Source organism: Lissotriton vulgaris, chromosome 8, assembly GCF_964263255.1.
Source record: "Lissotriton vulgaris chromosome 8, aLisVul1.2, whole genome shotgun sequence".
NCBI classification, from domain to species: domain Eukaryota; kingdom Metazoa; phylum Chordata; class Amphibia; order Caudata; family Salamandridae; genus Lissotriton; species Lissotriton vulgaris.
The window spans coordinates 12,799,435-12,825,872 of NC_141696.1; the positions used below are offsets into that span (position 1 = coordinate 12,799,435).

General features: G+C 49.0%; 1 protein-coding gene across 1 annotated transcript in view; it reads right to left on the reverse strand.

The window, feature by feature from the left end:
• The window catches only part of LOC147693226 (TRPM8 channel-associated factor homolog), a 171,685-nt gene that overhangs the window by 63,087 nt on the left and 82,160 nt on the right, over positions 1-26,438 (reverse strand). Inside the window, exon 3 of the mRNA XM_086933632.1 lies at positions 4,379-5,355. Coding sequence (XP_086789758.1) covers positions 4,379-5,355 — 977 coding nt within the window. The remainder of the gene's footprint in view (positions 1-4,378; positions 5,356-26,438) is intronic.

A 26,438-nucleotide genomic window follows, 5' to 3' on the forward strand; every position in this document is an offset into this window, starting at 1 on the left:
CGGACCCAATCTGTAATAAAAAGGATATTTGGCCAACTGAAAAGAAGATTTTGTTGGCTTCACAAACTGAGGAGGTCCTATAATATTCCCAAAGACAAGTTGCAAGATAATTGCTATAAGTTTAACTCTACATTATGTTGCAAAGTCTAGTTCAGTGGTTCCCAAACTTTTGACTCCTGAGGACCCCCACTGAATCACTACTGGAAGCCGGGGACCCCCAAGCAAGTTGTACAATTTCAATTTCTGTTTTAAAAACGCCTTTTGAAGCAGAGGCAATTTCAAGATGGAGACAGGACAGCCTGAATTGGGTCTATTGGCATGGACATGTATGCATACAGCAGTGTATTATATAGTGGTGCAAGTCTCCTACTCTATGCCATAGCAGCACCTCTACATTCACATTCCAGAATCTTGGAGAGGTGACCTTTCCTTACAGCAACAGGTTGAATGATTGTGAATTATTAGCATGTTTACCGATTCACAGTTTAGGAAGGTCTAAAATTCTAACAAGATAGTGCACAAAGTGATGAGTTCTGTGTGCAGAGCAGACTCAAGGTCTATATTAGGAGTTCATCAAGGTAGTGCAAGAGATGGCAGGAAGGTATCTGCACAGGAGGCATATTGTTTCAGCGAGATCATGGAACAATGCTATGCCAATTACCATAAACCCCTGTTAGATATTATCTTTAGTCACAGACAGCAGAACAACATTTTACCACCAAGGGGTGAGCAGTGCAGTTAAGGCATATTTCAGAGAGGCCGCGCGTGGCACCTGACATGACCCTCTCCAGTTAGGATGCCCACTGCCCCGTCCCTTGCCAACAACAAACTGCAAAGGCAACAGCTTCATATGTCTGAATATGAAAGCTTGACAGCACACATAATTCACCCAAGGGCTTGTGGAAAGTGAGCAATCGGACAGCAGCACCAAAATCCTACTGCTGATCCTGGCTGCATCTATTTTTACCTGCCTTTCAAGTAACTGTAACCTGTACACTTGTGCCTTTCAATGCTTTATTGCTTTTATTGTATTGCCTGTATTTTCATTGATGTGTCTGCTGTTCTCTGTCTTCCCTGCTGCCTCTACGTGGTCCATGCCCTTTTTTCTTCCTTCTGTTCTACTCGCTGTCCCTGTGCTCTCTCTGCCCGGTCTTTCCTTCTGTACCCCTCGCTGCTCCGTGTCTCTGCCCGATTTTCCCTTCTGTTCCCCCCACTGCCCCGTGCCTCTCTGCCAGTTCTGCCTTCTGTTCTTAGCTGCCCCTATATTTCTGTATTCTCTATTTTGCCTCTGTGCCACTCGTTTTTTGTGCCCGTCTGCCCTCTGTGCCACTCGTTTTTCCCTCGTTTTGTGACCCTTTTGCCCTCTGTGCCACTCGTTTTTCTCGTTTTTTTGTGCCCTCTGTTCCACTCGTTTTTTGTGCCCTTCTGCCTTCTGTTCCACTCATTTTTGTGCCTTTCGCCCTCTGTTCCACTCGTTTTCCCTCGTTTTTTGTGCCTTTCTGCCCTCTGTGCCACTCATTTTTCCCTCGTTTTTGTCCCTTTCTGCCCTCTGTTCCACTCGTTTTCCCCTCAATTTTTTGTGTCCATCTGCCCTCTGTTCCACTCGTTTTTTGTACCTTTCTGCCCTCTGTTCCACTTTTTTTTGGTCCATTCTGCCCTCTGTGCCACTCATTTCCATCAATTTTTGTGCCTTTCTGCCCTCTGTTCACTCTTTTTCCCCTCGTTTTTTGTGCCCTTCTGCCCTCTGTTCCACTCGTTTTTGTACCCTTTTGCCTTCTGTGCCACTCGTTTTTTCCTTGTTTTTGTGCCCCTTTTGCCTTCTGTACCACTCGTTTCCCCAGCCGCTGTGCCCCTGTGGCCCCGACCCCCTGACTACCAATTGCCCATTCGATGCCCCCGCCTCACGATTGTATTGTTGTGGTCTCACCACCCCTGCGCCAACATTCACAGCACTTGTGTGCTGTGAGGACGCATGGGCATTTCATTTTTCACTATGAGGACAGGCACTCGAGTCCTGCGTACCCTTTGGAAATGTCTCATGGACCACTGGGGTCCGCGGACCACAGTTTGGGAAATGCTGGTTTAGAGGATTGCCAGAGATAGGTTTGGACTCTGATTCCGATGAAGCTGACCCACAAAACCCAACAGCACAGGCAGCACAAGAAGATACATTGGCAGTAGAAGGACGAGCCAGACACACGGCCATCACAAACAATCACTTTTAAGGTATGTGAGTGATGCTGTGTGTTACATTTTGCATAAGGCTAAACAAGAAATGCTGTGTCAAAGTAAATAACCCTCATTTCTCTGGTTGTAAAAGGAGCTGTTACATACTTTGCATTCCTCAGAATGTTCAAATGCAAGTACAGCATCAGTACACATTACTGAAAAAGTACAGCAAACAAAATACAATAGGTTGTGCAAATTTAAGAGATATTCGTGTTTGGCAGACTGTGCACTGAACTTTGCTGCACAAGTGTAGTGGAGCCTTCTGTATCAACAACACCACCTCGTGATCTACTGTGACGCGCATCCTTTGCGCCATTCACAGAGACACTATACTCGATAAGTCCTCATTTTCCGCATGCCCAGCTGCTCCGCTTTGTGCTATTTGAGGTGTCTGTACGCTTTCCACTGCATGCAACTGCATGGTTACCTACAGATGCTGACCTAGCCTAACCAAAGTGCCCATCTCTGAATCCCGGCTGCTCTTCTTCTGGCACTTAAGACACATAGATCTCAAAACAAGCTGACGCAGTCAAAATCCTTAACATTGTTATTACTTGAGAAGACCATCCTGTACTTCACCTGAGCAAGGCACCTGCATGTCCTCTTAGGGGGAAACGTGTCATGTGATCGATACTCAAATTGTATGTAGATGTGCATACATATCGCGAAGCCTGCCACCATTGCTCATGCCCGGGGTATCGACTTGCTGATGATCTCAGTCATTTACAGACTATTTGTTTTTTGTAAACAGTAGTGACTATCAATTGGTGACTGTGTTGTGGCTCGCCGGGCATGTTTATGCTCATCATCAGGATTTGAGCTGCATTGCCGTTGTGGTCCCAGTTTTTACCAGAAATGTAAATGTCCCAGAGCTGAAAACAATACGGCCTAACATGCTACCCAGACAGTTTCTTCTCTGGCATCATGTGTGCCAATTCTAGACTGGTCCCTGCAGCTGAGATCAGGGCTTCCCATCATGTGCTGGGATCTCCTGTGCAATATCCCCATGGCAAACAAAGCCAAGTTTAGCTTTCACTATTGTGACTACATTTTAGGCCTAGGAGAATTGTTAATTTCACAGGAGTAATTAGAGTAATTTCAGTAATTACACATTACTGTTGTGATGCAAAGTCAACAACAGTTCGCGATAATGACAGTGTCAGTAATTAAGAGTAATGTGGGTCAAAAATCCTACTGCAGGCGCAAAGGAATCACAACAAATGCGTAAGTGCGCATTACTCTTGTGATGCAAAGTTAAACAAAATTACGTAACTATGCCGGGTTCAGTAATTAAGAGTAATGTGGGTCAAAAATCTTACTGCAGGCGCAAAGGAATCACAACAAATGCGTAAGTACGCATTACTCTTGTGATGCAAAGTTAAACAAAATTACGTAACTATGCCGGGTTCAGTAATTAAGAGTAATGTGGGTCAAAAATCCTACTGCAGGCGCAAAGGAATCTCAACAAATGCGTAAGTACGCATTACTCTTGTGATGCAAAGTTAAACAAAATTACGTAACTTTGCCGGGTTCAGTAATTAAGAGTAATTTGGGTAAAAATCCTACTGCAAGAGCAATGGAAAGACAACAAATGCGTAATCGCGCATTACTCTTGTGATGCGAAGTTAACGAAATTATGTGACTATGCCAGCTTCAGTAATTAAGGGTAATTTGCAGGAGCAAAGGAAAAGCCATCTATGGGAGAACGAGCAGCTGCTGGCTGCTACTGTTTGTGTCCTGTAGCATTTAGTTCTATTTTCTTAGCACAAACTACATTTTGTGCTAAATGCTGGATTATGCTTCTCACACAATTTTGCAAAATTACAAGTAACTATGCAGTGATTATGAGTAATTACGCTAGAGAGAATTATGCCTGTTACGCCACCCCTTCTGCATTTCTGAGACCACATTGTTATAATCATTGTCCAGTTGGTGGCCAGAAGCATGAGAACCTCCAAAGAGCCAGAGCATCCAGGGCCTCAATGAAAACAGTATTTGCATGAAAAATAACAATTTGTATAAAATCATAAAACCTTTATTTCCAATGGCTGAGCGTGATTGCCTATTTTCCTATGAGTTTTCAGACAAAACCAACCTCCTAAAAAGTGAACAATTTCTATACGAACAAAATATCTGGATTTAGCCCTACCTTTATTGTTGGCATCTATGGACACGGTCAAATCAGATGCGATGGACAAATCCGGCTGTTGGAAGAGCTCAGGCAGGTCAGGGTAATGCTCATAGAGAGATGTCGCCAACTCGATCATTATGTACTTGTTGGATTTGTTTTGAATCGGCTTTCTTTTGCTCACTTCTGGAATCCCAGTGCGGCACAGCAGATCCTTCAACATTTGGTGAATTGAGTGGACCGCTGCAGAGCCTTCTGCGGAGAGCTTCATCATTTCAGCACAGTCCTGCCCCATTTTTGTGATCCGAGATGCAGGAGATGGCTCTGTATTCCACTTTCCGCTGCTCTCTTGCAGCAACTTGGAAAGAGCTCTGCGGAAGTGGTAGACCTTCGGTGCATCTTCAGGATCCATAGCGTTGTAGGTTTTAGCCGTGAGGGTTTGGCCCAGGATGGAGATTCCAAATGTATTCAGTATTTTATTGCCGGGATATTCTGCTATAGCGTGTTCATATGGATGCTGGTAGGCCCACCACCAGGCCTGGCTTGCAATGAGCAAGCCCCCTCCTTCAGCCACAAACTCTTGGATTTTCTGTGCCTCGCTATCACTGTACGACGTGCAGCAGTAGACGCTGAGATTTGGGGTTAGGACCGAATATTCACTTGCCACATTGTTTGCATTGAGAAGCTTCTGGAGCCCCTTCAGACCGCTCACCATGCCAATCTTCCCTTTTCTCCCTGCAGCCAGCCAAGAGATTGCGTTGAGGAGGAAGGGCTTCAGAGGAGCTGTGTTTATATGGTTCTCATGGCCTGCCACGACCACCCTTCCTTTCCCATAGCGTGCCGCAGCTAGAAGTGACCGATGAGAATCATCAAGTCCAACGGGGAAGGCCAGTTGCCCATGGACCAGGAGATGGGAGGCTGTCCCTCCATTATTAATGTTCAGGTCTGAGACACCAGTTAGAAGATGCCTCATATCCTTGATGATGTCAATCCCATGTCTGAAAAACAAGAACACAATCATGTCAGCATGTGCACTGTGGAAAACACAACACAATCATGACAGCCTTTGCATTGTGGCAAACAGTAATACAACCATCTCAGTATGTACACTTTGGTAAAAAAAGAACACATTCATTCCAGAGTGTGCCCTGTGGGAAACAAAAACACAGCCATCTCAGGATATGCACTGTGGGAAACAGCAATGCAACTATCTCAGTATGTGCCCTGTGGAAATTAACAACACAACCATGTCAGCATGTGCACTGTGGAATTTAACAACACAATCATCTCAGCATGTGCAGTGTGGGAAACCCAAAATAGCGATTCCAGAGTGTACACTGTGGGAAACAACAACGCAATCCTTCCAGAGTGTACACTGTGGGAAACAACAACACAATCATCTCAGCATGTGCAGTGTGGGAAACCCAAAACAGCCATTCCAGAGTGTACACTGTGGGAAACAACAACACAATCCTTCCAGAGTGTACACTGTGGGAAACAACAACACAATCCTTCCAGAGTGTACACTGTGGGAAACAACAACGCAATCCTTCCAGAGTGTACACTGTGGGAAACAACAACACAATCATCTCAGCATGTGCAGTGTGGGAAACCCAAAACAGCCATTCCAGAGTGTACACTGTGGGAAACAACAACACAGTACCTCCAGAGTGTACACTATGGGAAACAACAACACAATCCTTCCAGAGTGTACACTGTGGGAAACAACAACACAATCATATCAGCATGTGCAGTGTGGGAAACCCAAAACAGCGATTCCAGAGTGTACACTGTGGGAAACAACAACACAATCCTTCCAGAGTGTACACTGTGGGAAACAACAACGCAATCCTTCCAGAGTGTACACTGTGGGAAACAACAACACAATCATATCAGCATGTGCAGTGTGGGAAACCCAAAACAGCGATTCCAGAGTATACACTGTGGGAAACAACAACACAATCCTTCCAGTGTGTACACTGTGGGAAACAACAACACAATCCTTCCAGAGTGTACACTATGGGAAACAACAACACAATCCTTCCAGAGTGTACACTGTGGGAAACAAGAACACAATCATGTCAGCATGTGCACTGTGGAAAACACAACACAATCATGACAGCCTTTGCATTGTGGCAAACAGCAATACAACCATCTCAGTATGTACACTTTGGGAAAAAAGAACACATTCATTCCAGAGTGTGCCATGTGGGAAACAAAAACACAGCCATCTCAGGATGTGCACTGTGGTAAACAACAACACAATCCTCTTATCATGTGCACTGTGGGAAACAGCAATGCAACTATCTCAGTATGTGCACTGTGGAAATTAACAACACAACCATCTCAGCATGTGCACTGTGGAATTTAACAACACAATCATCTCAGCATGTGCAGTGTGGGAAACCCAAAACAGCGATTCCAGAGTGTATATTGTGGGAAACAACAACACAATCCTTCCAGAGTGTACACTGTGGGAAGCAACAACACAATCATCTCAGCATGTGCAGCGTGGGAAACCCAAAACAGCCAATCTAGAGTGTACACTGTGGGAAACAACAACACAATACCTCCAGAGTGTACACTATGGGAAACAACAACACAATCCTTCCAGAGTGTACACTGTGGGAAACAACAACACAATCCTTCCAGAGTGTACACTGTGAGAAACAACAACACAATCCTTCCAGTGTGCACACTGTGGGAAACAACAACACAATCATCTCAGCATGTGCAGTGTGGGAAACCCAAAACAGCCATTCCAGAGTGTACACTGTGGGAAACAACAACACAATCCTTCCAGAGTGTACACTGTGGGAAACAACAACACAATCCTTCCAGTGTGTACACTGTGGGAAACAACAACACAATCATCTCAGCATGTGCAGTGTGGGAAACCCAAAACAGCCATTCCAGAGTGTACACTGTGGGAAACAACAACACAATCCTTCCAGAGTGTACACTATGGGAAACAACAACACAATCCTTCCAGAGTGTACACTGTGGAAAACAACAACACAATCAGTCTTGTCCTTTTCTGAAATGTGCAAGGATTATGACACGCTATACACATTTTGCCACTTGGTTGGAACTACGTTGCTATATACTCACCTTTGTGAGACCTTTCCGGTGATATACTTCTGTGTCGTCCAACACCAACATTTTAAGTGTATTTGTCGATCTGAAACTTTGGTTTTGTTTCCCTTTTGAGCTCTTTATCTTTTTCATAACAGGTTCCTTGTTAGACGCACCTAGATATTACCTTTGTTCACTGTGTCACACGAACAACCCTTTTGTCTTCTTTTAGGATTCAACGTCTTCAAGGACACATCATACGTTCTGTATATTTCACTTTTGATGCCCACTACCACATTGTCTATTGGAGTATTACAATTGTTTTGTTTATGCCTTAGGATTGTGTCTTCTCTTAGGGACACTAGAGAAATTTGATTTTGTTATCTCTGTCCGGACATTTATGTGACCTATTACAATGTACCACTGATGGACTTGGCCTTTCCACTGAAATTTTTCGCTTTTTGCCCCCCTAATTTGGGATGTCTCCCCCATGGGAATAAACCTGTATAGGCCATGTGTGGTGTGAGACACCTTGTTAATATGGAATGTCATGTAATGGTGTGAGCACTTGTAAATTTCCCCCATTGTGTAAAATGTACCCTGGTGAAATGCTGTGTTTTTAAAATGGATGCCCAGGCAATGTGTGTGCCACCTGACTGCAGAAGGTTAGCAGTCTAGTCGTTAGGGACCCAGTCACTCCTAGCTTTTGGAGGGAAGCCTGGCACCCAGGGTACTCAACCTCTCCCCTTGAGCCAGTTTAGGCCAGTTTGCCAACATTCTAGAAGGTTCTGGCACTGCCTGGGAGGAGGGTATAAGTAAGGGGGATGTGCCACCAGAGAGTCAGACAAAGCTGGGACAGGAATGTGAGGGGACCTGCTGCGAGCTGCTACCCCCACATGGGCCTGGGAGCTGGGCCCTGCACCCATAAACCCCCCTCTGCTGTCCCCCGGGCCCCTGACAAAGGAGGGCCCCTACCCAGGTCCCTGACACCGTGGGGACTGTGAATTACACCAGCGCTGCTCAGCAGAGGCCCCAGGAGGTGAGGTGTGGGCCCATGAGGAACTGAGGTGGGACTGTCTACCCCCCTCTGGAGGAGCTGTGGCCCCCTTGGAAGCGCTGGGCCGTGAGGAGCCACCTGGGGAGGATTGGGCCCCTGAGAGACTGTGGCATGCTAAAGCACTGTGCCCTGTTACTGGTGTGGCCCCCGGAGTGCTGTTGGCCCTGAGAGCCTTTTGGGCCGAGGGAGGAGCGGTGCGCTGTGAATAGCGCTGTTTTCTGAGGAGTTATGCGCCGTGTGGCCTGAAGGGACTGTGAGGGGGATAGAGTTGGAGGAGCCAACCCTCGTTTTGGCGCGCTTGTGGAAATATAAATAATTAATAGAAGGGAGCCTACCCCTGATTGCGGCCGTGCTCACCGCCGCAGCCCGGTGCCACCTTGGAGGGACCCCCCACTGTTGTGGTTAACGTTGCAGTGGCCCCCGGTGCCAGGAGAAGGCTGCCGAAGTGAAGAGAGGCCGCGTTAGGCCCTGAGGCCGCGGTCACCCGCATCACGTGACGGGGGCGCCCGGTCGCGTCATTGGCCGTGCCTCCGCCCAGCCGCGCACGGATTGGCTGCCCAGCCGGGCAGCAGGAAGAGGCCTAGTAAGCAACGGAAGCTGCTGCAAAGCCCCGGGTTCCCGTGAGGCCGAGGGAACCCGGGTGAAACCGACTGCGGTGTTGCGGGGCTCCCGTGGTGAAGAGGGAGCCCCGACTGGCCACGAGAAGCGTCGCCGCTGTGAGGAGAGAGAGCGGAGGGCGGGAGCCTTCCCCGCCTCTGTCTGTGACGGAGTGCCCCGAGGAGAGTACGAGCAGGCCGACGGAAGCCCCAGGACCCCGGAAGGAAGGAGGGGCCTGGGTGATGAGGGAGCCCGGCTGTCGGGAGGAGGGGGGCTGCAAGGCGCAGGATCAGTGCCTGCCCTGCATTTGCCTCAGAAGCCCCGGTGGAGCGCTGCTGCTGGCGGGGCTCTCCTGATCTGAAGAGAGCCCTGAGTGCCCTAGCCTGACTGTGTTCCTGCGAGTCCGTAGCAGCCACTCTAGAGGCCCCCAGTCCCTTCCTAACTGATTTGAGACAAATTGTGGTCTTAGGAGAATGCTTCTCATAAGAAAAACTGATTACCATGGGAGTACCACAGGGATCAACCCTTAGCCCTACTTTTTTCAATATTTACTATGCCCATCCTATTTCTCTAATTGAATCCTATGGAATCAAAACCATTTCCTATCTGGATGGCACCCAGTTGATCCTCTCAGTAGACAGAGGATGAACTGGTCCAGAACTTCATCTTCAAATGTGTCTCTCAAACTTGACTTCATGGATGCAAAACAATCACTTAAGTGCAATTAATAGAAAACGGGAACTCTCCTCTTTCTTTCCTATACGCTGGTGGCCAAACTCAGTCCCCCTGACTCCCCTCCACATGTGAATAATGTAACAAGACATTTGGAGGTCAAATTTGATACTGAACTATCCTTTCAACCCAAAGTGGCTTCAAGCTGATCAAATCCCTCAAGAAATTCTTTCATTTTCTGCCCCTCATGGCCACGAAACCTGTAACATTCACCCTCATTACATCGAGATTCGACTATTGCAATAGTTTATATGCAGGCTGTACAAAACATTTATTTGTAAACTTCAGATGGCCCAACACACAGAAGCCAGAGGAATGCTACAGCTCCCCACATGAAGCTCTACCTCTGCTGCTTTAAAAAGACTTAAAAAAATAAATAAAATAAAAGTATTCTTTTTAAGATACTGCTGTTTGCACTTTAGGGATACAGGTCCTAAATTGCTTACGGCCAGGTTCAGCACCACCAGACCCTGTGAACATTGAAATCCACCAGCCTTCAGAGTGAAAACTAAGGCCGGAAAATCTTTTACAGAACAGGGCACTACAGTGTGGAGCCAACTGTCAATGTGTATCCGATTTATAAATTCAGAAGAGGCCTTTAACAATACTCTGAAGATGTGACTTTTCTAAGCCTCTGATGCACTATGTCACACCCTCATCTACATTAGTTCCATTAAGGCCTGGACAGGGCTCCCACTGCTGCCAAGGACAGCACCAGGAAGCTTGTTTCCGATTGACAGCGCACTTTATAGATCCTGCACTCATTCATTCATTCATGCATGCATGCATTCATTCATTCGTTATGAGCATATGTGTGCATGTAATGGTACACTGCATGGAGGACCCTGGGTTCCATAAGCTCTGACATGCCTGGTGAAGCCAGAAGGAGTAGATGAATCCCCCAGACAGATTTGTGTGTTGCTGCATTCCTGGGATCCGGAAGGAACACACTGGAGAGGGGAGACAGAGCGACTCCCCCTGTACACTTCAAAGGGTGCTCTTAGATTCAGTGAGAGATCACCAGGAAGGGGCATGGACACATCTCATGAAGGAGATGTGTTGATAAGGGATTCATAATGAGTAGGGCTGGGAGCCTGGTATTAATATTTTGAAGCACATATCACTTTTGGCGAATTCCAGGTTTGAACTCTAGTCACTCCCATGGTCTGTGTTGTGGGACTATCAACTTCTGAGTCTTTCCTCCTGTGACAGACAACCTTTCAAGAGCAAGAAGAGAGACAAAAGTGTTTACTTCAAAAAAAGCAGAGCCCCAACATAAAACTTCAGACCCTAAGTCACATTTGGTGCCTGGAAATGGACAATAAAAGGAGCGATTTAAACCCCAAAATGTATCATCTGTCAAGCAGCCAGACGGGCTGTGTGAGCAGGTGAAGCTTTGCAGGACTTTTGTGACAAGCACTGGGGGCCGAGCCTGCTCTTCTTTCTGCTGGGTGAGCAGGCATCACCCACGGAAACCAAGACCCCCTGCTCTGGAGCCTGGATCACCAGTGCCCGCCTGCTTGCCAACACCAGGGTGCCCTGCGAGGAAGAAGAGAGTGCTGGAGGGAGAAAGGTTCAGTTGGGATTCCAGCCGAGCGGGCTCCTGGTGTGTGTTGTGTGAGGAGAAGGATGCTCCACCGATTGCATTGTTGACTGTGTGCAGATTCCAGTCAGCAACACCTGTATGCCAGGAGGGTGCCCTCTGAAGGTAGCATGAGCGGAGAGGTATACGGGGCAGGTGAAGCCATGTGGGAATTGTGGCTGCAGCCCCATATACCAGCAGGAGCTGCCATGAAAGATATTGCTGGATCAGAAGGGCTGAATATTGCACAGAGCCTAGCAGTGACCCTCTATGCAACATGGACCATTGTGTGGTGAGACACATCGCCTTGGCGGGTGGATATGCTGCAACGCTGTATTCTAGGAGGGGCTGCCAGTGCTAAAGTGGTTGCGAGAATCAGGCCTTTGCCTAAGAAATCTGATCTGTGACCTGAGTCACCACGAAGCAACGAGGATTGAACCAGAACTGCCCCAATGAAACTGAGGAAGATGCCGTGTGTGCATCGCTCCATCTCTGGGACCCCAGCCTTGAGCACAGAAGTCCAATCCCCCCGTCCCTCGAGTGGGGAGCGCATTACTTATTTGCTGGAGCTGGCTGAGTATGCTCAGGTGATAGACGTGGAGAAGTGTGGCTCACTGGTTAGAAGCGGCAGACCCTGATGCAGAGGTTAGGCCCGAGACCAGGGTTCAATTACATGGCAGGTCTTGGGCTCAATGTCCACGGACTCGATAATTCTCGCCTCGGTGCCTACTATAATCATGGGTGCTACTCTGCAACTCTGGGCAATAGCTTGCTTAATCTCCACAACGGCTCCAACCGCGCTGGGATGCCTGACTTCACCTTGGGGGTGCCCTGGAGGGGGCATCTCACAGGGAAAGCCAGGAAGGGTTCCGCAGCGGTATACAGCGCCAGGATGCCCCGAGATGGGCCGGCAGTGCGCTTTACAAGTATACACACGTAGACGCATGAAGCTGGCCCCCTGCATAAGGGTGGGGGTAAAATCCGTTTCGCGGGCGAATTTGCGGATTTTCCGCGATTTCGCGATCCGCGAATCTCGCGAGTTTGCGGTAAAATCCGCGAATCAGCGGGGACGAATTTTCAGCCAAGCAATGGTTACAGCAGCAGGTGCAAAAGTTGAACCTAATTTCTTTGTAAACTTTTACAAAGAAATTAACTTCAACGTGGGCACCTGCTGCTAATTGCTTCCTGGCGCCTCGTTGCCTACTTGCAACTATTCTCTGACCCTGCTCTGACCCTTGAAGCAGGGTCAGAGAATAGTTACAAGTAGGCAACGAGGCACCTGTCCTAGGAATTAAACCTCATCAGGAAGCACTTACAGATATAAAAAACAGGAAGAAGGGAGAGGATGGCAAATACACCCATTTTGAGTTGTCAGGAGGGGTTAAACTAAAAGAGACCTTTACAGCACAATTTTCATATGCATTTTGCTAAAAATAAAAAGCTGTATGTTCTGTAGGGGCAACTCAGGAATCTGGCCCTTCAGAGATCTGGCCTCTCTTTCTTTCTCTCGTTCTCTCTCTCCCTCTCTCTCTCCCTCTATTTCTATCTATCTATCTCTCTCTCCCTCTCCTTTCTTGCTCTATTTATCTCTTTCTCTCTCAAGTTCTTCCTCTTTCTCTGCTTATCTCTTTCTTTCTCCGTTGTTCTCTCTCTCTTTCTCTCTATCTCCCTCTCTTTCTTTCTCTCTCCCACATCCTCTCTTTCTCTCTCTCTCTCTCTTTCTCTCTCTTTCTTTCTCTCTCACTCTCCCTCTTTCTCTCTCTCTTTCTCTTTCTCTCTCTCATCCTCTCTCTCTCTCTCCCTCTCTGTGTGTCTTTCTCTCTTTCTCTCTCTCTTTCCATGTCTCTCTCTCTCTTTCTCTTTTACTTTCTAGCTCTTTCTCTGTCTCTTTCTTTCTCTCTCGTTCTCTCTTTCTCTCTCCCTCTCTTTCTCTCTCTCGATCCTTCTCTCCTCTTCTCTCTCTCTCTCTCTCTCTCTCTCCCTTTCTCCCTCTCTTTCTCTCTTTCACTTTCTTGCTCTTTCGCTGTCTCTCTCTTTCTTTCTCTCTCATTCTCTCCCTCTTTCTTTCTTTGTTTCTTTCTTTCTTTCTTTCTTTCTTTCTTTCTTTCTTTCTTCTTCTTTCTTTCTTTCTGTCTTTCTTTCTTTCTTTCTTTCTCTCCCCTCTCGCTCTTACTCTCGCTTTCTCTTTCTCTCCCTCTCTTTCCCTTTCTCTCCCTTTCCCTTTCACTTTCTTGCTCTTTCTCTGTCTGTCTCTCTCTTTCTTTCTTTCTCTCTCTCTCTCTCTCTCTTTCTTTTTTCTTTCCTCCTATCTTTCTTTCGTTCTTTCTTTCTTTCTTTCTTTCTTTCACTCTCTCTCTCCCTCCCTCTCTCTCTATCTCTCTCTCTTTCTCTCTTTTGAAACATTGCAAGCATTTGCAATGCAATAGGTCTCGCATGAACCAGAGGGTGCTGTGCCCATAAACGACTGCATGGGTAACTTCGCCATGCAAGCGGCTCGCGAAGACGCAAAAAGCCCTGCGAACCCGCAAAAAACCCCACGAACACGCAAAAAAACAAAAATCTGCAAATTCGCGAGTTTTGCGGATCGCGAATTCGCAAATCCGCAAATTCGCGGATTGCGAATTCGCAAAATTCGCCCATGCTTGGGCCCTGCACAGGACCGAAGCAATGTGAGTGCTTGCAGTTGGGCACTCACTGGGATGCTTCAAGCCTCCTCGCTGCTGGAGCGGGTATGACTGGTTACAGGTCTATGGTGCCTGGGAAAAACCTCTGCTGTGGGCTCTGCGGTGCCAAGACACGTTTGACTATTTTTCAAAGAGTCAGAGTGGACTCTTGAGTTAAGACCTACTTTTGAACACCCCCTGGATGCAGCCACCAGTGAATGGAGAATAACCCCTACCACATTACAAAGAGTGGGTTGGTAAGGCATTTGTTAGAGAAACACTAGAGTCCAGACTTCAAGGGGAAATGTCTTAATATTGATATTTGTAGTAATATTGCTTTAAATGTGTAGAATTAGAAACCAAATGCTTATTTTTTACTACAAAATAAGTGTTTGACTAGATATTGATTTTATTGGCATTGCTGTGCGCTCTTTGAGTTATGAGTCGCGTGTACTGAGCTGTATTCCTCCTTCTTCTCTGTTGGATCCTTGGACTGCTCGAATGCAGCTACCCCTAGAGTCAAGGCAGAAGGGTACTTTGCACAGTTTGTCAGTTCCCATAATAGGTCCGGCCCCAGGACATCAGAAGTACAACGCCTGAACCTTCCCCCACCCCATGATTGGGCCCAGGGACCCCTGCGTGCCCCAAGGCCCTCTGACAGGGGCTCTGACAATTGGTATCTGAGAATTGATGGAAAGATTCTTCCAGGGTAAGCAGCATGCTTTGAGAGGATATTATTGGATGTTTGAGCAGGTTATAGGTCATACGAGAATGTCAATCATGATTTTGTGGTCGTTTCCATCGGGAGTCATTGTCTGGCTGTAAGTGCATCAGGCGTACCTTTACATCTGGAGATTTACACCAGGAGCACACTTAAAAACTTTTCATATGCTTTTTCTTCTCAACTGGGATTTTGGTGGGGTCCTCAGCAGCTTGAACCCAGAGCTGGCTTTAAGGTCAGTGGGCAAGAGATGTCCAGCGGTCTGGTGAGATCCGTGCCTTAACAAGCAGTTTGAGGAAACCTACGAAACGGCAAAGTACTGGAACTGGATGAGCATCAACTTCAAAGCTATAATCTGTTGACTTTCCTTTTTTGGTTCTCAAGGTACATTTCTGCTGAGAGGAACAGTACACTCTAGCACCAGCCCAGGACCTGTAAGGCAGCTCATGAAGGCAATCGATTAATCAATCAATCAGTGGTTTATAGAGTGCGCTACTCACCCGTGAGGGTCTCAAGGCGCTGAGGGAGGAGGGAAGGGGGGGGCAGCTCGGGTCAGTCAAAGAGCCAGGTCTTGAGGTCCTTCCTGAACGTGTGGAGGGTCGGGGAGCGTCTGATGTTTACCGGGAGGCAAGGACTCGATCTCACCAGGCTACACCAACGGAGTCCAGGGCAATTCCTTTAGTGACTGGTCAGGTGAGTACTTTGCAGGTGCAGGGCTTCTTTGACGATTGTGTCTCTGAACTATACCACAATGCTGGCCCACTCGCCCTGGGAGTCCAATCACTGGTCCTTTGCACTAATGTGATTATTTCCATCTTTTGTAGTCTCTCTAAACAGGTTCAATGTCAGGATCAGTCCACTCTTTCTGAAGTCATGTCTTGGTTCAGCAGGTTCTCTCTTGTGCAGCCGTTCTTTCTGACATGCACAGGTTCAGTAGCTACACTCCTTCTTCTGTTCTTTACGTGGCCATTCATTTACTGAAGCTGGTAGCCCGGTTTCCACTTTTATTTATTTATTTATTTAAGGTTTTTATAGAGCGCGTAGTCACCCATGAGTATCCCAGCGCTAGTTTGTGGGGGGGATGGAGGAGTCACCATAATCCATGAGGACTAAGGGACATATTATCAAGGGTTGGCAATCTAATTATTGCCACTTTAGCGTCTATTTTTGGGCGAAAAGCGGCGCTAATTATATCGCAATATTTACAAGGGCATGTGTGGCGGGGTAGGAGAAAAGGACTGGAGGCTGGATCTGGGAAGGTACGGTTTTATTTTTACAAAGGACTTCTTTTTCTTTGTTGTGAGTCTTTCCCGAGTGGGCGCAGCAGGATCCGTGGTGGCCTAGGGCCCGCTTCTGAGAGCTACTTCCTCTGGGGCCGCTCGTACGAAGGCAGAAGTTCTTAAGGTACAGGTCGTTCCCTCCGGATCATATGCGTGGGAGAAAACAAACAGAGTGGTACAATCAGATATCCCTCTGATTACTCGTATGCCAGGGAGCCCAGGGAGTGAGGGAAACACTGGTGCTCTTGTTAGACTACACAATCGTCTTACTGTCTCCAGTGCAGTGTCCTGAAGGGGGGTGAAAATAGGAGGGGGGAAAGAAGGTGCGTGGAATCACGGGGAGTGTGCTTTCAGAGATATTTACACCAGCACTAACTCTTCGCGGACCCGCCCCGCCTTCCAACCCAGCTCGACACCCTCTGTCGTACCTGGGAGAGCCACACTCCTCCGTGAGTGTGGCTGGGCGGCTCGCGGGAACGTTGGCCTCCAGGCGTGTCCTCTTCTTCGGCTTCTTTCCTTCTTCGTGCGCCTTCACGTCCTCTTTCCTTCTGTTCACATCCTCGGCACTTGTCTCTGGCTTCCTGCTTGGTGTCGTCACACGCCGAGTCTAGGGCATCCTCCTTTTTCTCCAATCGGCAGGTTGCAACGTCACACCACGACGGTTCTTTCAGCTCGGTACACACCCCCTTAAAAGGAGTAATCCTCATCAGCTTTCGTTTGGCGTCCCCAGAGCGGCTCCGTCTCAGAGTTCCAGTCGTTCTGGGTGGATTGGAAAGAGGGGAGAGTTGAGGTGTCAGCGACCCACCATTCCGTTGAGGGAGCTTTATTTTCCTTCATCAGGGTCCCCCGGCTACAATATGCTGCTGCGTGTTTCCTTGATTCAGCTCCTGTTTTGTTCGCGCCTCGCTTTGTATCTCTAATGAGATACTAAGTAGGCCTTCCCTGCGAATACTAATGAGAAATGATCACTAACTGTCCTTCTCTATATTAACAAAATGGCCCAGGACACTCATAGCGATATTGAAAACAGCGCTAACCGCTGTTATCGCCGGTATTGCACGTCTGCATTTTTTGTGACTACCCTAGCTTTGACATGAGAGGTGGATCCAGTGGCTGCATCCACATCTCCCTATTATCAAGATTTCCCCTATCGCTGCGGGAATATTGCTGGATTTCCAGCAATATTCCCACATAACGCCGCTTTTGCTGAATGATTTATCACCCTGGAGAAACGCGTTGTTGATAACGCGTTATCTGGGCGATAAATTCCAGCGATAGACAGCGATAAATATACAAGCGCTAAGCGCACTTTGCGATATTTATCGCCGTCTGTTGCTGATATGCCCCTAAATTCCCAAAGGCAACCCTATATTATCTTACATCACTTCCTTTTTTTTTTTTTTTTGAAAATTCATTGGTACAAAAACAGATACATCTTAATGAAGAAGAAAAAAGAAATTCCATTATTTCATATTACGTTTCAGTATACATTTAAAACATCATACATAACGCTAGTCATTCTATAAATAAATGTGTAGGGGTTTGCATATACGAATAAATATACATATTAGAAACTCATCGTCCGGTGATCAAAGCTGCCCCTCCCTCCACATTTTAAAGGGGTCCCATATCTTATTTCCAAAATCCTGCTTTTTCTTACCCTTATAAGAATATAGAGTAGATTCGATATTGTGAATACCAAGAAGCCTGGTCAGCCACAGTTGGAAGGTTGGGGCATTAGGGTCCTTCCAAGCAGCTGATAGTAGGATACGTAAAACAGCAACAGCTTACATCACTTCCTGTGCGAGTGGCACTAAACTACCAAACAATTGATCTCTGCCCAAATCCAAGTTGTCAGAAACCTTCTTCCTTGGGATAGAGCTGTGGACTCACCCCTGAGGTGTATCCTGTCCATCACCCTCATGTCCCTGTTTCCTCGGATTGCCCATGCAGGGGAGGAGGCTTCTGGTGTGAGCAGTTCTGTTTCCTTTCACTCAGTTCTGCCAAAAATGATTTACTGCAGAAGATATTTTTTTGTGATAAGTCAAAAAGCAATTCCTAATTAAACCCGACAATAGGTTATCAGTCTGAAATGTGAAATGTGAACGGGGCATTTAAATGATAGCGATTACTTTCTGTTTTCTAATTGTAGCTAAGCATTAATTAGAGGCTCTGAAAATGTACAAGGCACCTGTGATTGATACCAGCAGCTCACCCCATAAACCCCATGGCAAGGAATAGATTAGCCTTCAGTGTATTGAGTACTCACAATTGGATGTTAAAGTGGAAACCGTAATGTACAATGCCACGAAACAGACACAATCAGAGAGAAATTGCTGTATTATAAACAAATGATAAATGTGTGATTTTAATACAACAAAAGTTTGGTGGTAAACCCCCCTCATTAACTAAATTGCAAAAATGCTTCCACTGTAAAATGAGAGTTTTCCTGCAGCGGTGACTAGTGATGTAAATGTATATTTTCAGTGAATTAATGTTATGTACGAGACAGAAAAAAATCAGTTAGTTGACGCATGCTGGGGTGACGTATGTAAATATCCACGTGTTGCGTGGCGCAGTCAGGTGTGGTGTCGCCATCTCTGGTTAGGTGTGAGGCGCACACAGGTGTGCACACATATTGAGCTGTTAGACTTTACTCGTCAATCAACTCCACATTTGAACTTCTGGCATTTTAGAACGCTGTCTGCGCGGTCTACATAGTGTTCATCACCTTAGTTAGGATGAAACTTGCAGGTAAATGGCATGCTGAGCTTATATTCAAATATTGTGTTTGAAAAAAAGTATAAGGTCCTCCCATGCATAGAGAACTGTGCCTCATTGAGATGTCACCAGGAAACCAGCGACACACCAGCTTTCAGCACAGTGATCAGGGGTGGGCAGAACTCCGCAGAATCTCAGGGAGATTTGACGAAACTCCCCTGAAGTCAGTTCCATGAAGAAATCGTTTTCCCTTTTTCTTTTGAGAGAGCTGATAACATGTTGACTATATTTTGTTTGTGATGCCCTCAGTGAGATATCTGATGCCACATTGCTAAAGTTTTGTGTTGGATGTGCTCAGAGAGAGAGCTGACGCCGTGTTGATTAAGTGCTGCGCTCTTCGTAGGGCAGGGTTGTGTTGGATGTGCTCAGAGAGAGAGCTGACGCCGTGTTGATTAAGTGCTGCGCTCTTCGTAGGGCAGGGTTGTGTTGAATGTGCTCAGAGAGAGCGCTGACGCCGTGTTGATTAAGTGCTGCGCTCTTCGTAGGGCAGGGTTGTGTTGGATGTGCTCAGAGAGAGAGCTGACGCCGTGTTGATTAAGTGCTGCGCTCTTCGTAGGGCAGGGTTGTGTTGGATGTGCTCAGAGAGAGCGCTGACGCCGTGTTGATTAAGTGCTGTGCTCTTCGTAGGGGAGGGTTGTGTTGGATGTGCTCAGAGAGAGCGCTGACGCCGTGTTGATTAAGTGCTGCGCTCTTCGTAGGGCAGGGTTGTGTTGGATGTGCTCAGAGAGAGTGCTGACGCCGTGTTGATTAAGTGCTGCGCTCTTCGTAGGGCAGGGTTGTGTTGAATGTGCTCAGAGAGAGCGCTGACGCCGTGTGGATTAAGTGTTGCGCTCTTCGTAGGGCAGGGTTGTGTTGGATGTGCTCAGTGAGAGAGCTGACTACGTGTTGATTAAGTGCTGCGCTCTTCGTAGGGCAGGGTTGTGTTGGATGTGCTCAGAGAGAGCGCTGACGCCGTGTTGATTAAGTGCTGCGCTCTTCGTAGGGCAGGGTTGTGTTGGATGTGCTCAGAGAGAGCGCTGACGCCATGTTGATTGAGTGCTGCGCTCTTCGTAGGGCAGGGTTGTAGCTGACGCCATGTTGATTAAGTGCTGCGCTCTTTGTAGGGCAGGGTTGTGTTGGATGTGCTCAGAGAGAGCGCTGACGCCATGTTGATTAAGTGCTGCGCTCTTCGTAGGGCAGGGTTGTGTTGAATGTGCTCAGAGAACGCTGACGCCGTGTTGATTAAGTGCTGCGCTCTTCGTAGGGCAGGGTTGTGTTGGATGTGCTCAGAGAGAGCGCTGACGCCGTGTTGATTAAGTGCTGCGCTCTTCGTAGGGCAGGGTTGTGTTGGATGTGCTCAGAGAGAGCGCTGACGCCGTGTTGATTAAGTGCTGCGCTCTTCGTAGGGCAGGGTTGTGTTGGATGTGCTCAGAGAGAGCGCTGACGCCGTGTTGATTAAGTGCTGCGCTCTTTGTAGGGCAGGGTTGTGTTGAATGTGCTCAGAGAGAGCGCTGACGCCGTGTTGATTAGGTGCTGCGCTCTTCGAAGGGCAGGGTTGTGTTGGATGTACTCAGAGAGAGCGCTGACGCCATGTTGATTAAGTGCTGCGCTCTTCGTAGGGCAGGGTTGTGTTGGATGTGCCAGAGAGAGCGCTGACGCCATGTTGATTAAGTGCTGCGCTCTTTGTAGGGCAGGGTTGTGTTGGATGTGCTCAGAGAGAGCGCTGACGACATGTTGATTAAGTGCTGCGCTCTTCGTAGGCCAGGGTTGTGTTGAATGTGCTCAGAGAACGCTGACGCCGTGTTGATTAAGTGCTGCGCTCTTCGTAGGGCAGGGTTGTGTTGGATGTGCTCAGAGAGAGCGCTGACGCCGTGTTGATTAAGTGCTGCGCTCTTTGTAGGGCAGGGTTGTGTTGGATGTGCTCAGAGAGAGCGCTGACGCCGTGTTGATTAAGTGCTGAGCTCTTCGTAGGGCAGGGTTGTGTTGGATGTGCTCAGAGAGAGCGCGGATGCCATGTTGATTAAGTGCTGAGCTCTTCGTAGGGCAGGGTTGTGTTGGATGTGCTCAGAGAGAGCGCTGACGCCATGTTGATTAAGTGCTGCGCTCTTCCTAGGGCAGGGTTGTGTTGGATGTGCTCAGAGAGAGCGCTGACGCCGTGTTGATTAAGTGCTGCGCTCTTCGTAGGGCAGGGTTGTGTTGGATGTGCTCAGAGAGAGCGCTGACGCCGTGTTGATTAAGTGCTGCGCTCTTCGTAGGGCAGGGTTGTGTTGAATGTGCTCAGAGAGAGCGCTGACGCCGTGTTGATTAGGTGCTGCGCTCTTCGTAGGGCAGGGTTGTGTTGGATGTACTCAGAGAGAGCGCTGACGCCATGTTGATTAAGTGCTGCGCTCTTCGTAGGGCAGGGTTGTGTTGGATGTGCCAGAGAGAGCGCTGACGCCATGTTGATTAAGTGCTGCGCTCTTCGTAGGGCAGGGTTGTGTTGGATGTGCTCAGAGAGAGCGCTGACGCCGTGTTGATTAAGTGCTGCGCTCTTCGTAGGGCAGGGTTGTGTTGAATGTGCTCAGAGAACGCTGACGCCGTGTTGATTAAGTGCTGCGCTCTTCGTAGGGCAGGGTTGTGTTGAATGTGCTCAGAGAGAGCGCTGACGCCATGTTGATTAAGTGCTGCGCTCTTCGTAGGGCAGGGTTGTGTTGGATGTGCCAGAGAGAGCGCTGACGCCATGTTGATTAAGTGCTGAGCTCTTCGTAGGGCAGGGTTGTGTTGGATGTGCTCAGAGAGAGCGCTGACGCCGTGTTGATTAAGTGCTGCGCTCTTCGTAGGGCAGGGTTGTGTTGGATGTGCTCAGAAAGAGCGCTGACGCCATGTTGATTAAGTGCTGCGCTCTTCGTAGGGCAGGGTTGTGTTGGATGTGCTCGGAGAGAGTGCTGACGCCGTGTTGATTAAGTGCTGCGCTCTTCGTAGGGCAGGGTTGTGTTGAATGTGCTCAGAGAGAGCGCTGACGCCGTGTTGATTAAGTGCTGCGCTCTTTGTAGGGCAGGGTTGTGTTGAATGTGCTCAGAGAGAGCGCTGACGCCGTGTTGATTAGGTGCTGCGCTCTTCGTAGGGCAGGGTTGTGTTGGATGTACTCAGAGAGAGCGCTGACGCCATGTTGATTAAGTGCTGCGCTCTTCGTAGGGCAGGGTTGTGTTGGATGTGCCAGAGAGAGCGCTGACGCCATGTTGATTAAGTGCTGCGCTCTTTGTAGGGCAGGGTTGTGTTGGATGTGCTCAGAGAGAGCGCTGACGACATGTTGATTAAGTGCTGCGCTCTTCGTAGGGCAGGGTTGTGTTGAATGTGCTCAGAGAACGCTGACGCCGTGTTGATTAAGTGCTGCGCTCTTCGTAGGGCAGGGTTGTGTTGGATGTGCTCAGAGAGAGCGCTGACGCCGTGTTGATTAAGTGCTGCGCTCTTTGTAGGGCAGGGTTGTGTTGGATGTGCTCAGAGAGAGCGCTGACGCTGTGTTGATTAAGTGCTGAGCTCTTCGTAGGGCAGGGTTGTGTTGGATGTGCTCAGAGAGAGCGCGGATGCCATGTTGATTAAGTGCTGAGCTCTTCGTAGGGCAGGGCTGTGTTGGATGTGCTCAGAGAGAGCGCTGACGCCATGTTGATTAAGTGCTGCGCTCTTCGTAGGGCAGGGTTGTGTTGGATGTGCTCAGAGAGAGCACTGACGCCGTGTTGATTAAGTGCTGCGCTCTTCGTAGGGCAGGGTTGTGTTGGATGTGCTCAGAGAGAGCGGTGACGCCGTGTTGATTAAGTGCTGCGCTCTTCGTAGGGCAGGGTTGTGTTGAATGTGCTCAGAGAGAGCGCTGACGCCGTGTTGATTAGGTGCTGCGCTCTTCGTAGGGCAGGGTTGTGTTGGATGTACTCAGAGAGAGCGCTGACGCCATGTTGATTAAGTGCTGCGCTCTTCGTAGGGCAGGGTTGTGTTGGATGTGCCAGAGAGAGCGCTGACGCCATGTTGATTAAGTGCTGCGCTCTTTGTAGGGCAGGGTTGTGTTGGATGTGCTCAGAGAGAGCGCTGACGCCGTGTTGATTAAGTGCTGCGCTCTTCGTAGGGCAGGGTTGTGTTGAATGTGCTCAGAGAACGCTGACGCCGTGTTGATTAAGTGCTGCGCTCTTCGTAGGGCAGGGTTGTGTTGAATGTGCTCAGAGAGAGCGCTGACGCCATGTTGATTAAGTGCTGTGCTCTTCGTAGGGCAGGGTTGTGTTGGATGTGCCAGAGAGAGTGCTGACGCCATGTTGATTAAGTGCTGAGCTCTTCGTAGGGCAGGGTTGTGTTGGATTTGCTCAGAGAGAGCTGACGCCAGGTTGATCAAGTGCTGCGCTCTTCGTGGGGCAGGGTTGTGTTGGATGTGCTCAGAGAGAGCGCTGACGCCGTGTTGATTAAGTGCTGCGCTCTTTGTAGGGCAGGGTTGTGTTGAATGTGCTCAGAGAGAGCGCTGACGCCGTGTTGATTAGGTGCTGCGCTCTTCGTAGGGCAGGGTTGTGTTGGATGTACTCAGAGAGAGCGCTGACGCCATGTTGATTAAGTGCTGCGCTCTTCGTAGGGCAGGGTTGTGTTGGATGTGCCAGAGAGAGCGCTGACGCCATGTTGATTAAGTGCTGCGCTCTTTGTAGGGCAGGGTTGTGTTGGATGTGCTCAGAGAGAGCGCTGATGCCATGTTGATTAAGTGCTGCGCTCTTCGTAGGGCAGGGTTGTGTTGAATGTGCTCAGAGAACGCTGACGCCGTGTTGATTAAGTGCTGCGCTCTTCGTAGGGCAGGGTTGTGTTGGATGTGCTCAGAGAGAGCGCTGACGCCGTGTTGATTAAGTGCTGCGCTCTTCGTAGGGCAGGGTTGTGTTGGATGTGTTCAGAGAGAGCGCTGACGCCGTGTTGATTAAGTGCTGCGCTCTTCGTAGGGCAGGGTTGTGTTGGATGTGCTCAGAGAGAGCGCTGATGCCGTGTTGATTAAGTGCTGCGCTCTTTGTAGGGCAGGGTTGTGTTGAATGTGCTCAGAGAGAGCGCTGACGCCGTGTTGATTAGGTGCTGCGCTCTTCGTAGGGCAGGGTTGTGTTGGGTGTACTCAGAGAGAGCGCTGACGCCATGTTGATTAAGTGCTGCGCTCTTCGTAGGGCAGGGTTGTGTTGGATGTGCCAGAGAGAGCGCTGACGCCATGTTGATTAAGTGCTGCGCTCTTTGTAGGGCAGGGTTGTGTTGGATGTGCTCAGAGAGAGCGCTGACGACATGTTGATTAAGTGCTGCGCTCTTCGTAGGGCAGGGTTGTGTTGAATGTGCTCAGAGAACGCTGACGCCGTGTTGATTAAGTGCTGCGCTCTTCGTAGGGCAGGGTTGTGTTGGATGTGCTCAGAGAGAGCGCTGACGCCGTGTTGATTAAGTGCTGCGCTCTTTGTAGGGCAGGGTTGTGTTGGATGTGCTCAGAGAGAGCGCTGACGCCGTGTTGATTAAGTGCTGAGCTCTTCGTAGGGCAGGGTTGTGTTGGATGTGCTCAGAGAGAGCGCGGATGCCATGTTGATTAAGTGCTGAGCTCTTCGTAGGGCAGGGTTGTGTTGGATGTGCTCAGAGAGAGCGCTGACGCCATGTTGATTAAGTGCTGCGCTCTTCCTAGGGCAGGGTTGTGTTGGATGTGCTCAGAGAGAGCGCTGACGCCGTGTTGATTAAGTGCTGCGCTCTTCGTAGGGCAGGGTTGTGTTGGATGTGCTCAGAGAGAGCGCTGACGCCGTGTTGATTAAGTGCTGCGCTCTTCGTAGGGCAGGGTTGTGTTGAATGTGCTCAGAGAGAGCGCTGACGCCGTGTTGATTAGGTGCTGCGCTCTTCGTAGGGCAGGGTTGTGTTGGATGTACTCAGAGAGAGCGCTGACGCCATGTTGATTAAGTGCTGCGCTCTTCGTAGGGCAGGGTTGTGTTGGATGTGCCAGAGAGAGCGCTGACGCCATGTTGATTAAGTGCTGCGCTCTTCGTAGGGCAGGGTTGTGTTGGATGTGCTCAGAGAGAGCGCTGACGCCGTGTTGATTAAGTGCTGCGCTCTTCGTAGGGCAGGGTTGTGTTGAATGTGCTCAGAGAACGCTGACGCCGTGTTGATTAAGTGCTGCGCTCTTCGTAGGGCAGGGTTGTGTTGAATGTGCTCAGAGAGAGCGCTGACGCCATGTTGATTAAGTGCTGCGCTCTTCGTAGGGCAGGGTTGTGTTGGATGTGCCAGAGAGAGCGCTGACGCCATGTTGATTAAGTGCTGAGCTCTTCGTAGGGCAGGGTTGTGTTGGATGTGCTCAGAGAGAGCGCTGACGCCGTGTTGATTAAGTGCTGCGCTCTTCGTAGGGCAGGGTTGTGTTGGATGTGCTCAGAGAGAGCGCTGACGCCATGTTGATTAAGTGCTGCGCTCTTCGTAGGGCAGGGTTGTGTTGGATGTGCTCAGAGAGAGTGCTGACGCCGTGTTGATTAAGTGCTGCGCTCTTCGTAGGGCAGGGTTGTGTTGAATGTGCTCAGAGAGAGCGCTGACGCCGTGTTGATTAAGTGCTGCGCTCTTTGTAGGGCAGGGTTGTGTTGAATGTGCTCAGAGAGAGCGCTGACGCCGTGTTGATTAGGTGCTGCGCTCTTTGTAGGGCAGGGTTGTGTTGGATGTACTCAGAGAGAGCGCTGACGCAATGTTGATTAAGTGCTGCGCTCTTCGTAGGGCAGGGTTGTGTTGGATGTGCCAGAGAGAGCGCTGACGCCATGTTGATTAAGTGCTGCGCTCTTTGTAGGGCAGGGTTGTGTTGGATGTGCTCAGAGAGAGCGCTGACGACATGTTGATTAAGTGCTGCGCTCTTCGTAGGGCAGGGTTGTGTTGAATGTGCTCAGAGAACGCTGACGCCGTGTTGATTAAGTGCTGCGCTCTTCGTAGGGCAGGGTTGTGTTGGATGTGCTCAGAGAGAGCGCTGACGCTGTGTTGATTAAGTGCTGCGCTCTTTGTAGGGCAGGGTTGTGTTGGATGTGCTCAGAGAGAGCGCTGACGCCGTGTTGATTAAGTGCTGAGCTCTTCGTAGGGCAGGGTTGTGTTGGATGTGCTCAGAGAGAGCGCGGATGCCATGTTGATTAAGTGCTGAGCTCTTTGTAGGGCAGGGCTGTGTTGGATGTGCTCAGAGAGAGCGCTGACGCCATGTTGATTAAGTGCTGCGCTCTTCGTAGGGCAGGGTTGTGTTGGATGTGCTCAGAGAGAGCACTGACGCCGTGTTGATTAAGTGCTGCGCTCTTCGTAGGGCAGGGTTGTGTTGGATGTGCTCAGAGAGAGCGCTGACGCCGTGTTGATTAAGTGCTGCGCTCTTCGTAGGGCAGGGTTGTGTTGAATGTGCTCAGAGAGAGCGCTGACGCCGTGTTGATTAGGTGCTGCGCTCTTCGTAGGGCAGGGTTGTGTTGGATGTACTCAGAGAGAGCGCTGACGCCATGTTGATTAAGTGCTGCGCTCTTCGTAGGGCAGGGTTGTGTTGGATGTGCCAGAGAGAGCGCTGACGCCATGTTGATTAAGTGCTGCGCTCTTTGTAGGGCAGGGTTGTGTTGGATGTGCTCAGAGAGAGCGCTGACGCCGTGTTGATTAAGTGCTTCG